General features: G+C 46.9%; 1 protein-coding gene across 1 annotated transcript in view; it reads right to left on the bottom strand.

Annotated features, from left to right (window-relative positions):
• The window catches only part of PLXND1 (plexin D1), a 134679-nt gene extending 120891 nt beyond the window's left edge, over positions 1-13788 (bottom strand). The window contains exon 1 of the mRNA XM_065407389.1: positions 12466-13788. Within this exon, the coding sequence (XP_065263461.1) occupies positions 12466-13788 (1323 nt within the window). The remainder of the gene's footprint in view (positions 1-12465) is intronic.
• Positions 13789-17310: the final 3522 nt, after the last annotated feature.

Below are 17310 nucleotides of genomic sequence, written 5' to 3'. Positions count from 1 at the left end.
ACCGCCCATTTAACCTCTGACACCGGTTTGTGAAAACATTATCTAGATCAGGGGTGGGCAAACTACGGGCCACATACAGCCTGTTGGACCTTTTCATCTGGCCCTCGAGCTCCCACCGAGGAGCGGGGTTGGGAGCTTTCCCTGCTCCAGTGCTCCAGCCGGAGAGTGGGGTCAGGGGCATGCCTTGCTCCGCTCCCCGCGTGCAGCAGCTCCGCTCAGCTCCTGGAAGCAGGAGTAGCCAGGGGGCTCCTCACGCTGCCCCTGCCCCAAGTGCCAGCTCTGCAGCTCCCATTGGCCGGGAACCGTGGCCAATGGGAGCTGCGGGGGCGGTGCCTGCGGATGGGGCAGTGCACAGAGCGGCGTGGCCCCACCTCCGAAGGGGGATAGGCCGCTGTTTCCAGGAGCCGCTTCAGGTAAGTGCCGACTGGATCCTGCACCCCCAGCACCCAACCCCCCTGCCCCAGCCCTGATTGCCCTCCAAACCCTTTGATCCCAGCTCGGAGCACCCTCCTGCACCCCAAGCCCCTAATCCCCAGCTCCACCCCAGAACCTGCACCCCCAGCCAGAGCCTCACCCCCCTGTGCGCCCCAATCCCCTGCCCCAGCCGAGAGCCCTATCCCGCCCTCCATCCCAGCCCGGAGCACCTTCCTGCACCCCAAGCCCCTCATCCCCAGCCCCACCCCAGAGTCTCCACCCCCAGCTGGAGCCCTCAACCCCCCATGCGCCCCAACCCCCTGCTCCAGCCAGCCCTCCATACAATTTCCATACCGAGATGTGGCCCTCAGGCCAAAAAGTTTTCCCACCCCTGCTCTATATCAAAATGTTAATCTTCATAACTCCTCTTTTTAATAAAGTGCATCAACTGCCATCAATTTTTACCTAGAACTTCTCCTATATAGATTTCTATGAATAGATATTTGCCAGGATATGCCCTAAAATCAAGAAACCCTGGTTTCCACTGGCTCATTTCACTACGGCTACCAACCAGACAGCCATCAGAAAGCAGTGACTTTTGATCACTATGAACCCAAAGTGCTTTAGAAGCTGGGAATAGTCATCTGACTGCAGGATAAAATCCAATAACTAAAAAGTTTATATTTCAGAAACAGAAAGGTATGAAAGATCTGAATATTTTATACAGAGATGGGACAAACATTCCCTTGAATAACAAGAAGGTGTGTGTTTGGGTGTGTCCAATCCCAGCATTAGGCAGTTTTGTTTCTGGGTTGGAACCAAAACAGGCTTATTCTCCAATTCTAGTTCCAATTCACGTGCCTCTGAAATCTTGTAAGAATAGCTATTCTTGAGCAATTCTGGCCCAAGATGTTGGCAGTTTCGATCGAACAACTGGACTCATATTGCGCGATTTCCACCATTCAAGAACAACTGTCCTGCATTTTGGCCCACGCTGCCATAACAATAGCTGGTGAGATTTTGGTGGCATCTAATTCAAGCCTTGCTAGGGCTTAAATCTGAACCTGGATTTGTAGCCTAAATCTGATCTGATCATGCTTCCTTGGCCCATCTCTAAAATACAGTACCCTTTCAGCTCATGGAGAGTCGTGATGTGTTTATCAGTGCATGGTCTAAGTTTCTGGAAGTACATTAAGTAGCTATTGGAATAACGTGTGACTAATAATAAATCACATGGACCCTATAATCCCCTTCACTGTGTAGTGCACAGAGGAACAATACTGGGAAAAGAGGCCTGGATGTAGAAAAGATGTAAGAATGCACAGACTATTCCCCATTTGCTCGATAACTGTGTCCTTGTTCCCCAGAGAAGCTCTGTATGCCTAAAGCACTCCACTGAAAAACAAGGAGGCAGAGACCCAGGGGAGGACTCAGGGAATGGCTGTTTTGTAGAGCATGTTCCCCCCTCTATGTGACCCAATATCCATGTAAGAGAGAGGAAGGTTAACAGCCCCTCCACACTCTGTAACCCTGATCAGATGGGCCAAAGAGCACAACCAAAGCATAGGGCCCAGTGACAGCACTAATACCATTGCTCAGAGTGGGGCTAAGAGGAGCATGGGGGGAGAGGCCCTCTGTGCAGCTCACCAGGTATCAGTGGGGTTTGGCCCAGGTTTTCATGGGTATCCCTGTTTTCCATCTTTATCCCTTGCCACAGCCCCAGTCCCTGTGGCACTGCTGAAAACTCCATGATCCAGAGTGGGTTATTCTCAAACACCAGATCTGCAGCAGCCATGGGGAGGTTGTTTTTTGTTTTAACATGTGAGGGGAGCATAGGTGCCATGATAAACATCCTGGGCCAGCCTCATGCATCTCCATTAAGTTCAGTGGCGATCCAGCAGGTGTGAATTTGCCTCACTCCATCTGTAAAGCCTAGAGGACTGTCTGTGTGTAATTACTCTATTTCCCCTTCTCCTGAAAAACAGTATATTATAAAATTTTGTGGGGGCAGGAAAGAAACCTGGAAATGGCAGCTTCATTCCTGTTCAAACCACTCACGACTGTCATTGAACTTCTGGCCATTGCTGGCCCACTGTGTTTCAAGAAAAGGTGGCCTGATTATTCACAGCTCCTACAGTGCTCTGTGCCTCTGGGCTCCATTGTAGACAGAGATTTTCGTGAGAAATGATCGCATATTCCCCCAACTGAGCATTATTATGGACAGAACAAGAGTAATGAGGCACGATTATCAGGAACAGCGCTATCAGCCTTTCTGATCGGCTTGTCACATCTAAAACAGCCTCATCTAGATTCAGCCTGAGATCAGCCTCTTCTAAAGCAAGCGCTCCAGAGATTCTGCTCAACCTCACCCTGTCAGAACGGGGGCTGCCAGCAGAACTGTTATACAGCTGCTGGATATTAATACTGTTCTTTCTGCTGAAAAATGTCAATAAATTCTAGGGCCTCCCTTAGTGAGGGATCATTTCAGCCAGTCTGCTGCCTCCTCCACTTGCTCTAAGCAGTTACTTCCCAACTTGTAATGAAAACAGGGAGCTGCAATCATTACTCTACCAACCTAGAAACAGGGTGGGGGAAACAGCAAAGCAGAGGACACTTGCAAATTGGCAACTCTACTGCTAACTTCATGGCTAACTTCCCCTCCTGACACTTTGTTCATGCATCCTGGATTATTTATAGTGTGATTGTTATACAGGCGTTGTCTAGTGGTAGAACAAATGACTGAGCGGTGAGGACCCTTGGGTTCTATTCCTGACTCTCTCACTCACTCGCTTTGTGACAATGGGCAGGTCACTTTGCCTTTCAGAGCCTCAGATTCCCGACCTGTAAAATGGGGGTATTAATTCTTACCCATTCAGGTGGGTGCTGTGAGACTTAATTTGTGAATGTTTGTTAATTGCACTTTGATTTATGGCTGGACAGAGCTACAGAAATGCAACGTGTTAAGTACTGTTCTTCCACTCCCTTCTACAAAAACAATTTCAAAGAACCATAGGGAATAAAGTATACAGGCATTAGCCATGTGCTCTTTTCTGCTGAACAGTTTCTTTTCTCATCGTCAAGAACTTTTACTATTATTAGATACTATCCTTAATGCAGTAACTGCATGCACAAATGACATGTCGGACTGCTCATTTGTGCACACAATTAGTGCAGCTGTGCATGCAACTGTAATAACTGTGAGCAAATTATCCACGTGTGCCATTCTAAAGGTCTGAACCATTACTTGTAGCCACATGCTATCAATAATATTGACGATACTATTACCTGGGAGCATGTAGCAGTAGGTAAGTGTGATGGGTCTCAGGTATTTTTAATTAACTGTTTTCATGTCTCTCTTGTGCTTGCTTGTTCAATGTTTGCATTAAATTACCTTAGCCAAGGCTTTATGTCTCTGATAACCCTTTCCAACAAGCTATTGGGCCAGAACAGCATTGGTATTTAGGCACCTAAAGACTTGGACTGATGCCTAGTAGGATTTTAAAAAGTCCCTAAGAGAGCTGGAAGTGGATTAACCTAATCCACAAAAAGACACTCTTAATGCAGAATAAGAGTGTCCACATGGGGAGTTAGTGCAGAATAGCTTTAAATTTAAACCCTAGCTATTTTGTGCTAACTACCCTGTGAATCCACCATGTTGACAAGCTCTTAATCAGGCAACATTTCTGGTTTTGGTGTGAAGCCAAGTGAACCTCACTGACTTAGACTGAATTTCCCATTGCAATCTGGGGTTCATTTGGACTTGAAACTCAAAGCAGGTGTGGGCACAAGAGGAGTTCTCGGGCGGTTTGAGACCAGCTGGTAAGAACCCAAGCAACATGAACCCCTTTTAGATAAGATCAGTGAGTTTCACATAGCTTTTTTACAGGTTTTTCATCTTTGCATATGTCTTGAAATTGCATAGATGTATTTCACTCTAACCTCCCACTGTTGCCTACTGTTTAGTAGAGATGGGCCCAGGACACTGAGTTCAAATCCAGATTCAAGTCTGAACTTCTCCAAAGAACAATGCAGGTTGGAGCCAGGGCTTTGATCTGGACAGTTAAGTCCTGATCCTACAATCAGATCTACACAGGCACAGAGCTCCACCCACACATATTGGAGGCACACAGAGTGAACTCTTCGGGCCAGGGACACTGACTTTTATTTTCTCTGTAAAACAATATTCATAATCAAAGTAAGAAAAAAAGATTAATGTGATATAATGACATACTGTAGTTTCGGAAAATTGCAGTATTTTGCAGCTTCAGATAGTGCTAGCAACCTCCAAAAGCATCAGATTACCGGTATATAAAACTAAAATGTATTACAGGAACTTTTGCTTTATTTTTAATGTATAAATTAAGTGTAAATTTGCAGTTTCCTTTTTGTGGCTAGTCCTCTGGATTTGTTTGAATAGATGTTAAGGTTAGAGGAGATTTATTTTCATGTTTGGAGTTTCTGAATTAGTATAAACTAGTACTTTAAAGTAACAAACCTCCTTTAAAACCCAGTCCTACTGAGACGCTATAGTATGTTTGGACAGTAAGTAGATGCTTTGTCATACTCCCATGTGGATACAAGTTTTAGTTTCGGAACATTTTCTTACTGGTTTTAGACAACATTTCCAAACCCAAATATACACATAGTGAAATGGTTTATATAATTCACCCAAGCAGTACATTTTATTTAACAACTCATTATCATAAAACTCATTGATGGCTATCTGATCATTAAACCACAAAATATACTGTTCAGCTACCATGCAGAGTCTGACATAAAGCTACAAGAGCCAGAAAATTCAGAGTTAATGCTGAAACTCCATCATTATCACATGCCACTATGCCTAAGTATTTCAGCATGTAAAATACAGTAAATCAGAAATCCCTGGAGGTCCCCACAACAGAATTGGGTTTAGATTGGTGTTTCAACCCCCATTCCCCTGTTCTGTATGTGCATTAGACATTACATTTTATTTTAATAGTTATTTCTCCTCATGGTTTAGGGACAGATCCTTAATGACTGCAGCATGCAGAATACAAGTGGGTGCACAAAGATGGCTTAATGTTCACATTTGCACTCCCCTGATCCTGCTGCTGCTGTGAGGAGGACTGAATTATTTCCTCTTGCTGCAAACAGCCCCCAGGGGCTTGAACGGTGGCATTACAACAATTTTTATAGTGGGGGTGCTGAGAGCCATTGAACCAAACTGTAAACCCTGTATATGATGGAAACCAATTCAATCTAGGGGGTGCTGCCAGACCTCCCAGTACCCCTCCTTCCAGCCCCTTGAGCTTGAAACACAACCAGGAATGAATGTGGGACACAGGTATCCCAGCCATACCTCCTTCCCTCTGCTATGACAGGATCACAGATGGAGAGGGACATAAGAGCCCATACACTGGCTGTACACTTCTGGATGATTCTGCTTATACTAGGGCAGCGGTTCTCAATCTGGGGGTTGGGACCCCTCAGGGGGTCATGAGGCTATTACATGGGGGGTCACGAGCTGTCAGCCTCCACTCCAAACCCCGCTTTGCCTCCAGCATTTATAATGGTGTTAAATTTATTTTAAAAAGTGTTTTTAATTTATAAGGGGGGGTCGCTCTCAGAGGCCTGCTATGTGAAAGGGGTCACCAGTACTAAAGTTTGAGAACCACTGTACTAGGGTAATTCTCAGCAGGCCAATTAAACCAGCTTTATGGCCAACCTGCCCCTTGTGTGGTGTCAAGTGGCCACACCACAATAGAATATCATGACCTTAATTTCCTTTTTTGGGGTTGATCATCTAAGGTGCAGAGCATCTCCTGGGAATTACTGAGTGCCCTCAACTCAAATCCATGTGAAATTACAGTACTCAAAGCACAGTGGCGGATTGGGTCCTTAACTAATTATCTTTCAAAAAGGAAATTAAAAGGCATACCAGGCACATGGCATGAGGTTTAAGGGTCCTTCAAATTTAATAGTCCAGAATCCCTACCTGTTACAATGGTGTAAATATGGGGTAAATCCACTGGGGTTTCTCAGGTTTAACACCAGTGTACCGGAGATCAGAATTTGATCCCATATAGCAATGGACCCATTTACACTTAACCGTGTTTGCTAAGCTCTGACAGCACCCCACCCTGGAAGGTATCCACTCAAGAGAGCACATATATTCATCATCATCTTTGGAGACATGGATTCAAATCCTGTTGAGGTTACATGTGATGAAAATACATTAGTGGTCCCATTCTAGCACTTCACAGGGGACAGTTATTGTCCCTATCACACAAACAGCACACAGTCTGAGACAAGTTGTTATGGACAGGCAATCTCTGCTCAGGAGAGGCAAACCTGGAACGTCCCCACTAGCCTTTGGTGCAAAAAATAACCACTTTCTCTTTGTTCCAAAATCCCTCCACACACATGCTTTCCACTAAACCTACCAGTCTTAACCTACCAGTCTTAACCCACCTCTTTCATAAGTGCTTTTACAGAACCTTTCATTAACAAAACACATAATAGCAACACTCTGTTAATCTTCCTCTGCTTATCTAGAGAATCTGCATAGGTATTTTGTCTGGCCATTTAGACCCCAATTCAGCAGAGCACTTAAACTTGTGCTTAATAAGTCAATGGAACTACTCAGGGGCTTAAAGATAAGCACTGTGCTGAATAAAGGCCTCAACGCATTATACAGCAGTGAGCACACAGTCAAAACATACATAATATATTAACATAATAAATAAAAAATCTGCTAGTAAGTTTTGAGGTACTCTGTGGAGGAAGCATAAGCAACACCTACCCACACTAGACCTGTCTGTTTTTCTCTCTGGGCAATACATCTGTCCCCCAAACGTATATTATTTATTCATTATTATTTCTACAGCACTATAGGTGTGCATGGTGCTTTACAGACAAGCACAGTCCCTGCCCCAAAAGAATTTACAGACTAAGGGCCTGATCATGCAATCCACTTCTCACACAAGCAGTCTTTACCTCCATGAGTCCCACTGACTTCAAAAGGATTAGTCATATGAGTAAGGGTTGCAGGATGGGTCGTTTGATTTCTTTCCAAACGACAGCCCCCATAACACTACTCATTACATGTTCTGTAATATAGAATCTCTTTAGCCTAACCTGTGTTTGGAATGAATCAGCCAGTCATTTCATATTTTTTCAAACTCATTTAAAAAAACAACACCTTAATCTACAGAACCACTTTTTAAAAAAAAAATACTTGAACTAATTTGAGTTATATGTGTGTGTGTGTGAGGGGGGAAACACCAACAAAACCTGGGAACCCACTAACTGCTGAAAAGTGGAGCTTATAATAGAAACATGGATAGACCCTTAGCTAAAACACCATGCCAGCTGCTGCTGTAATATATTTTCCTGCTGTGTTCCCAGGGCTGGGACATAAAATGTATTAGAATATTTCATTGTCTCGAAGGTGGAAATTGGTGTTAGATTTTTTTCAGTGCAAAGAAACATTATATTACAATCCTCATCTTGATACAGTTGCTCTGGGAGTTGGAAATAAAAGCAGCTTGTTAACTTGTTGGCAATTCTAGTGATTAAGAAAAAGGGGGGGAAATTGAAAAGCTCTTCTTCCAACTAAATGGCAGGTAAGAGGGCTTCCAGCCGACTAGGTCAACGTTTCTAGAGATTCGCACTTCAAGTGAATGGGAAATGAACAAATATTAAGCAGGAAGAAATGTTAATAGTATGTTGCATTTATGTATTGCTGAACCTTCCATGCACGGAACACAAAGCACCTTCACAACCATAATCCTTAACACCCAATGAGGTAGGCTCAGTAACTACAGGAAGATCATTTTATAGATCAATTTACTGAGGCACAGGGAAGCGACTTGCTCAAGGATATACAGATAGTCAGAGTCAGGATTAGAAGCCGGTTCTCCTGACTCCCAGCCCTATGCTATAATCACTAACTTACACGGTTCCCCTTGTGTAAATATACATTTTCTAAGAGCTTGATCCTGTAAGGTGCTGAGTGCATTCAACTCCCACTGACTTCAATGGAAGCGGAGGGGACTCAGAACCTTGCGGCACCCACCCCTCAATGCCACATACATCATTGTTTAACCACACTTCTAATGACACACCCATTCTTAATATGCTTTCATTATAGAAATGACAATCTTCCTAGTCATCGCTGTGTATAGATAAGATCCTGAATACAGCATTCATTTCTGCAATCATTGAATCAATACAAAAATTAATTACCAAAAAAAAAAAATAAGGATTGATCTTGCCAGTCCCTACAGAGAAGTCACTTGCTTTACACTATAAACCAGGGGTCGGCAACGTTCGGCACACGGCTCGCCAGGGTAAGCACCCTGGCGGGCCGGGCCAGTTTTATTTACCTGCTGACGCGGCAGGTTCGGCCGATCGCGGCCCCCACTGGCCGCGGTTCGCCGTCCCGGGCCAATGGGGGCGGCGGGAAGTGGCGCGGGCGAGCAATGTGCTGGCCGCGGCTTCTCGCCGCCCCCATTGGCCCGGGACGGCGAACCGCGGCCAGTGGGGGCCGCGATCGGCCGAACCTGCCGCGTCAGCAGGTAAATAAAACTGGCCCGGCCCGCCAGGGTGCTTACCCTGGAGAGCCGCGTGCCGAACGTTGCCGACCCCTGCTATAAACCCTAGTTTTCATCCTTGCTCTGACACTGACTCCATCTGCAGACTAGGGCGAGTCTCATCATCTCTGCTTCAGTTCCCCCACGCTATGAATAGCAATAAATATACTTACACAATTGCCTCACAGAGCATCGAGAGGAGGCATTAATATCTATAAAGTGCTTTACAGAAGAAAAAGACTAGATATTTTAAGTGCTGATAAATGATGGCTTATTCATTGTTGTTAATTGTTGCCCCCAAGTGACTGTAAGTTAGAAAAACCTGTACTATTCACACAGGCTGGTATTTTCAAAGGAGGCTGAGGAAGTTAGGTGCCTTGTTGCCATTGAGTTTCAATGGAAGTTGGGCACCTAACTCCCTAGTACACTTGGAGAATCTCAGCCACAGTGCCTAATCCTGCAGTGATTACTCACTGGTAAAAAGCATGCCCCTGCAAAGTGCTGAGGTCCTGATTGTAAGAGATGCTGAGCACCCAGCACATCAGCCGAAATCATCGAAAGTGGAGGTGTGTTCAGCAACTCTGAAAGTCAGGCCCTCAACTCCCACTGACTTCACTGGGAGCTGAGACTGCCTCAGGACTGGACCCACACGATTTAACGCACTGAGTCTTTTTGTGGCATTAACTTAAAAGCCACAATGGTTACCAGATTTCCTGACGTCTAGGAGCTTGTACTTTGCCACAGAGGAAAACAATTCAACTTCCCTAAAGCTGATCTGTGAACTACTCCATTAAGGCTACCTATTTTAACATAGCGTGGGGCTGCCGTTGCCAGACACACTGGTTACCATAGGAAACCTTTCTATCATTGCCGCTGTAAAGCACGGAAGCCCAAACCCAAGTGCTCTGTCTTGTCTGTGAAATCAAACAGACGTTTTTATAATCTTTGATGGAGCCGAGTTGTGCCTCTTTTCCAGAGGAAGAAAAACAGATATAGTGCTAAAGCAGCTCCATTGTTTAATAGTTTGTGACTTTTACTAGAAGGGAATGTAGGCATCTTTGTCTGGCATTAAAATTTATATTTCAGTGTTGTTGTTGCCATGTTGGTCCCAGGATATGAGAGAGACCCGGCAGGTGAGGTAATATCTTTTAATGGAACAACTTTTGTTGATGGGAGAGACACACTTTTGAGCTTCACAGAGCTCATCTTCAGAACTGGAACAGGTAAAAAGCTAACTACAAGGTGGGACAGATTGTTAAGCATACGGGGTAAACACATGTTGCGAGAAACCACTTAAAATAAAGTGGGCAGGGGTGTTAATTTCCAACCCTGAAGAAGAGCTCTGTGAAGCTCAAAAGCTTGTCTCTTCTACCATCAGAAGTTGGTCCAATAAAAGATATTACCCTCCCACCTTGTCTCTATTAACATTTTTTGTCCACTTGGTAACAAATTGTGACAATGGCAAACTACCACCCCAAATGCAATGAAACAATGCAGCCTGTGTCCCCTCTCCATGCACTGTACACATCCTGCACTGTCCTGCTGCAGGAATACACAGAGGGACGTGGGAAGAGAACAGTTACAACCGAACACACATTCTTAGAGCTGCCTTCCCTCCGCGTCTGTACAGAGAGCAACAACCGAAAGGAAAGAGAAAAATAAAGTCTGTGAGTCACCACTGGTTCACTGGGAACAGGGGACGTGGGAATAAAGACGCTCCTTGATAGAAGAGGGGGCGGTTATATGTGTGTGAAAACCACTGCATGATTGACTTCATAGTAAACCAAGTAGGAATCCAATTGACTTTCACAATGGACCTAAATTTATACATGGGTACTGCATGAATGTAAACCCTTGTGAAAAAAAGGAGCTTACTGTACTCAGCATGTTTCTCCCAACCTCCTAAATACTGTCTAGTATAAGTAAACCAGAATCACTCATCAGAGAAGGCTATGAGATTTGGTTTTGATTATGGCCCTGGGAGTGCAGAATACACATACAAATTCTGACACCCACGTCAGTCCTGGGCAGAATTTTGGCTTCATTCAACTGCAAACCTCGGAGAGAGATCTGGGTTTGGCTGCTGACATCCTCTCCTCACCCACCACACATACCCAAAGTCTGATGGGGTTTCGGGTCTTGGGGTTTGGGACAGACCATTAAAGAAACAGAGCCTGATCTGCACCACTGAAGTCCGTGGAGCTTTGTAACTGATTTTGATGGGGTGCAGTGTGCACGCTCACGCCCATAGAGACTAGTTACAACATTCAGATCTGGCTCTTGGTTCTGATTCCAACCACCACCATCCCAAAGTCCAATGGTTCTCAAATCCAAGCTTCTGACTGAATCCCATCTCTAATTTGCATTTATGCCAAGGAGGCTTCTGTCAGATACACAGTGGTGTGAAAACCATATCACTTGAGATGTTTAAAACCGGACTAGACAAAGCACTGGAGAATAAACTAACAGGAACAATCCTGAGGGACAAACTAATAAATCTTTTCCACCTCTAACTTCCATGATCCTTAGATTCTCAACCCCTCCAGACTTCAGCCTAATGGATTGTTATCGCTTACCCAGCTAGTCATGAAGGTCCAAGGTTATTATTAATCCAAATTTGAGACCCAATCCTAAAGTCCTTACATTGCCTTTAATGGAGTTTTGCCTGAGTAAGAACTTCAAGATTGGGACCATGGAGAGTCCACCCCAGCCAAGCATTCCAGTCCATGTAGTGCTTGATACCAGAAGGGACTCACCACACAGTCTTTCTGGGGTGTGCTGCGCCCTGTCCTGCAGAGCTCTAGGTTGCCTTGCAGTCTCTCACCTACTAAACAGCTAGGTTTCTCCCAGCAGGTGGTTTCTCCAATGTAAAATCTACTTCTTTGGTTCCACCGAAGTGCAGTATCACACGGATTACCTGACATTTCTCCCCCAACAGGTGGTTACTGTGCCCTCCACTTCAAAATATGCTCCCCTGAGCTGCACTTTATCAGGGTTAGGGGTTCTCCCCAGTGGAGGTTCCCCAACTCTGCACTCTGGTTCTCCATAGGGGCAAACCTGCTCCCTCCCTGCACAGCAACACTGCAAGGGGACCTTCCAGTTTCTCTCGCTCCAGAAGGTTGTGTCCCGCAGTCCAAGAAAACTGAGCTGCAGCATCATCTGGGGCACCTTAGGAACTTTTCTCAGTGGTTCCCCTAATGCTGGAACTCTGCTCTCCTCTATTACCTGGGCCCCCTCTATTCCCACCCCTCTACCAGCCACAACATTAGAGGGGCATCTCCATCCCACCAGAGATCCCCCCCAATCCTGAAAGCTCCCCTGAGCTGCAGCATCACTGGGGGGAGGTTCCCCTCTCCGTTCGCAGGGGGGTTCCCTACTGATGAGAGGGAACATTACAGGGGTGCCTCCGTCCTACCGGAGGAGTCCCCACTCCTGAGCCGAGAGGGGGCCCCGATCCCGAGCCACAGCCCCCTACCTGGATGTTCCTCTTCTCGCAGGCGGGCCCGGTGCCCTGCACCACGCTGTCCAGCACGGTCACCAGCCCGGAGTCCGGCTCCACGAAGCACGAGTTCCTGGCCTGCCTGATACTCCGCTCGATGTCGGCGAAGCGGAAGGCGCAGAGCGCCGAGTGCTGGCGGGCCCCCGGCGGGGCGGCTCTCTCGAAGACCCCGAAGAGCAGCTCCTGGGGCTGGGGCGCCGCCGGGGGTCCCAGCTGCAGGGCGGCGGAGGCCGGGAAGACGGAGACCAGGCGGGTGAAGCCGTCGGCGCCCCCGGCCCCGCACTGCAGCCCCACCTGGATGTAGGACTCGGTCAGCTTCTTGGTCTCGCCGGCGCTGGCGTTGCGGCCGGGCTCGGCCAGGCAGATGCGGGCCAGCAGGCTGTGCGAGTGGCTCTCCTTGTCGCCGGCGTTGGCCTCGCTGTTGAGGGCCAGGTAGGCGTAGGAGGCGCCGCCGGGGCCCCGCGGCGGGGGGGCGGGGTGCAGGAAGGCCCGGACGAAGCTGAGCTTGTGGCGGGCCTTGGCCCCCTGCTTGATCTTGAAGATGTTGTCGTCCGAGGGGTTGAGGTCGAAGGTGAAGAGCTTGGCCAGGTCGCCGCGGGCGTTGAGGGCGCGGATGGCGATCTCGGGCGTGTTCTCGAAGCGGTGGTCCTCCAGGCTCTGGTTGCGCGGGAAAAAGGGGCTGCCGAAGCCCGTGTAGGTCGCCCCCACCAGCAGCCGCGTGTCCGGCCTCCCCCCACCCGCCGGCCCCGCGGGCCGCAGCACCAGCCCCACGGTGGAGGCGTTGGGGTGGTTGGCCGCGATGTTGAGCATGCTGGGGAAGACGGTCACCGGGTCCCCGCCGCCGCCGCCGGCGGCACCGCCCGGCGGGAAGCTCACGGCCACGGCGGAGATGTTGGCCATGCTGCGCAGTTGGCAGAAGCCCTGGTAGATGGAGCCGCACACCACCACGATGCCCTGCTCCGGGTCCGGCTGCAGGATCTTGTTGTAGTTGTTGGTCTCCACCTTGAGGTGCTCGCAGGAGGCCTGGGGCAGTTGGGGCGCGTGGCACAGGGGGTTATCCAGCACCGGGCCCACCTGCTCCTCCACCTCCAGCGTCAGGTTGGGGCCGGAGAGCTGGTAGAGCCTGTTGACAGCCGCCAGGTAGATCTTGCTGCCCAGCCCATCCAGGGCGAAGTTGTTGGTCAAGGTGGGCGAGAGGAACTTGTGCTGCACCTCCAGGCCGGCGCTGGGGCTGCCGAGGAGGGCGAGCAGTAGCAGGAGGGGGGCCAGCACCTTAGCGCCTCTCTCCCGGGGAGCCATCCTGCCGCCTGGGCTGCTGCTCTGCAGAGTGCATGAGGCTCCACGGAAAAGGGGGCTTTGCAAAGCCAGAGGAGGAAAACCTGCTTCCTGCGAAGCCAACACGCCTCAGCACTGAGTGACGCCAGGAGGGAAGTCCTGAGCTTTCGTTGCAATCCGCAGCCCTTGCCTGGTTACTGGACCTTCCTCTCCTCTTCTCGCCAGCCCGGAGATCGGATGAGGTTAAACTGCTCCCGATCTCGTCTCTGCAAAGGCTGCACCCTCCCCTCTCTCTCTCTGACAGCTCCGCGCTGCCTGTGAAGCGATCCGCTGCTCGCAGACTTCTCCTCTCTTTCGCTTCTCTCCTTTCTGCATTACTCATGGGTTGTTTTTTTTTTTTTTAATTTAGGGTTTGTCATGTGAATGTGATTAAGTTAAAGATATTTTCCAAAAGCTGGAAGGCAAGCCTTGCACCAGCCAACCACACAAAGAGGCAGCCCTTGTTCCTTGATAGCAGCTCCTCTTCTAACAAATAACTCTTGTGTTTGTGGTTTTTTCATGTTTCTAATCAGAATATGGGACTGGGACTGAAGGGGAGAGGCGAGATAAGAACTTTTCTCCTCCGGACACAAAGCAAGACTGCAAACAAAAGTAAAAATAGCCCTAACCAAACAACATTAATTTCAGCCAACCCCTCCCATCCAGTGCCCCCCGCCCCCCAGCAGTCAGAATAGGTTAACTCTCCCTGCTCTTGAAGTATTGCACTCTCCATAAAGAGAGTTGTACAAGAAAGGATAACAAAGAAGAGGAGGTCAGACTGTCTAGGGTTTGGGGGTCAGGAATAAATTAAGTGGACAAATATTCCAAGTATGTAAGGGGGGGGGAGAATCTCTCCCAATCCCACTGTATTTCAGTCACTGGCGCCATGCTCTGCTTGTTTTAGTTCCCTCTATTCCAATGGAGATGTGTTTGCATTGGGCTGCTCTTTTTTTTAATGTGCTCAAGAAAGGCTGACATCCCCCGAGACTGAAGCCTTCTGTTTATTCCCAGAGCAGGTATAGCCCAGGCAGCAGCAGTACAGGATTCCCTGACACTGCTCCGATAATGTTCCTGAATCCTATCCACGAGGACCTAGGAATGAGAGCTCAGCAGGGATCAGATTGGGGTGGTACTCTTCCACCTTTGCCCACAAAATAAGCTCTTCTTCTGTGAGTTGCTGCTCCCAGTAGATTGTGCAGGTGTTCAAATTATGATTGTGCATGTTCTTTGAGCTCCATTAGGCACCTTGTGCTTGGTTTATTTGGGTTGGGCACCATAGTGAGACATCACTCAGTAAATTGTGCAGGTCAGTGATCCTCCCTCTCCTTCAGAGGGCTTTTCTACACAGAAAAGTTATGCCACTATTAGCTAGGGTGTGAAGTTAAACCAATATAGTGAAACTAACATAACGCCCATGCGGACACGTGTACAAGTGCCTTTTTAGAATGTAGATTATGTTGCTTGGGGACAGGTTTAAGAGAAACTAAAAAAAAAGCAACTGATACTGGACTAAGTGTTTACATTTAACTATATACTTACACCACTATAACTGGTAAAACTTTCCCATGGAGACAAGCTCTTACATGTGGAATGAAATAGTTAACAATTTTGACACAAATTATCATCACCAGGCATCTGAGTTAACCCCTCACTGGGATGAAGGGTTCATACCTTGTAGAACTAGTGTTGCAGGCTTTCTGCAGATTCAGGTAGAGGTCTCTGCATCAGTTACTCTGAGTGCACATTTGTGAAGTTTACTGTGGACCCATACCAGCTAGAGACAGACTGACTTAATTTTTAAATTAAAACAGATTCTGGAGAAACAGATATTTGTATGCCATATTGCCTGAATCTATGCCCTGGCATTCAATCTCTCTGCCACTTCATTTGTTGGCCTTTCTGCTGAGATTGCCAATACAGAGAAGGTTTGTGTGTGTGATGTGAGCACCTGTCCTCTGGGAGATAAACTGAGACCCACACCAAATTCATTTCACATAACCACTAATTGCTAGCTATGGGCTAATTGTTTTCTCCCTCAGGAAAACTGACAGGAGGACAGTAATGGGGAGGAAAACTCAGCAAGATTTCTCCCTAATTGTTCTATCAGGGGAAGGAGGATAAGATTGTCCTGGGACTGGGTTTCTTCCCATTCTGTTCTCCTTGGGTTGGTGGGGAAATGAGGTAGCACCAAGCCCTGCTCCTTGTCTGCCCACTCCCAATTGTGGATCCACAGACTTGCTGAACACCCTCTCTGGGGCCAGAGGAAGGGCTGCAGTGTCACTCACTGTAATAGTTTTATAATGTCACAATAATTGCTGTATTTCTTAAAGCCTCAGTTCCCGGAGTCCTGTGAATGTGTGAGAATCTTAGCTTTCAATAAAAAAGAAAGTTTCTAGCCCTCGTGGTTCTGAAGAAAAGCTTGAAAACGTGACCTGAGCACAACCTAATGGGAAGGGTGTGAGCTGTGCATGGAGAGGCCTTCCCATGCATATATCACGTGCATAGATCATGTGATGGCAGTTAGGTCTGCTGTTTGGTGTAGCCTATAGGATTAACCTGCTTGCTTGTATATATATATATATATATATATCTTTTCTTATAGTTTAAGTATTTGGTTTATTGTAATAGGTTTATAGATTTATATTAAAGTAAGTTTGGCTGTAATGCAAGAGACCTACAAGTCATATCCTGTATGTTAAGCTAAGGCAAAGTTAGCATATCTATATTAAGACCTTTTACCCAGAAAGCAAAATTGACCTACATCTTGTTACCTAAATAGATTACCCACGCCTATGTCTAAGACCCTTTATCTAGACCAATAGACAATGGAGAATGGCACGGGGGGGGGGGGGAGGGGAGGGTTCAATGTTGTACCCACAGACTTAACAGGTACACCACAAGGAAACGTATGTGCGTATGTACATGTCATCAATATGCACAAACATACTAGCCTATGGGGTAAGTGTACCCTAACATTTTGTGGGTGAGGAATGAAATTTGGGCATAGGAGGAAGGATTTCCGACACTTGTGCCCTATAAAAGAGGCACCTTGCTATTCTCACTTATTCTATCTTACTTACTTTCACTCACTCTTTCTATTTTATTTTATTCTATCTATCCACTATGACTACCACTATTAGTAGGCTGTACTTGTTCTTTCAAACCTTAAGTTCCAAGGGGACTAGGCTAAGCTTGGGTTCCCTAAGCTTTTATTCTTAGTTTGTTTATTAGGTTTTGATTTTAAGTTTAAGTTAGTCAAGTAAACCCTAAGTTAGTTTGGATAGTTCTTAGTATTAGTTTCTTCTAAGCACTGCATCTCACACTCAAGAATTAAGAAACCTGAATTGTGAGGCTGGTCCTGTGTCTCTTACCACCAGGTTGTCGAGGAAGGGTGTAAGTATATTGACCAAAGCTTTGTTGCACATAATACTATATTATCATAGGTATCTTTTGAATAGCAGTAATGCAATTGTAACTTTGTAACTCTGATTATTTTACCATTTACTT

The sequence above is a fragment of the Emys orbicularis genome, chromosome 7 (assembly GCF_028017835.1).
Source record: "Emys orbicularis isolate rEmyOrb1 chromosome 7, rEmyOrb1.hap1, whole genome shotgun sequence".
Classification (NCBI taxonomy): domain Eukaryota; kingdom Metazoa; phylum Chordata; order Testudines; family Emydidae; genus Emys; species Emys orbicularis.
The sequence above is the reverse complement of the archived record's forward strand: the minus strand, read 5'-3'. Positions and strand labels throughout refer to the sequence as shown.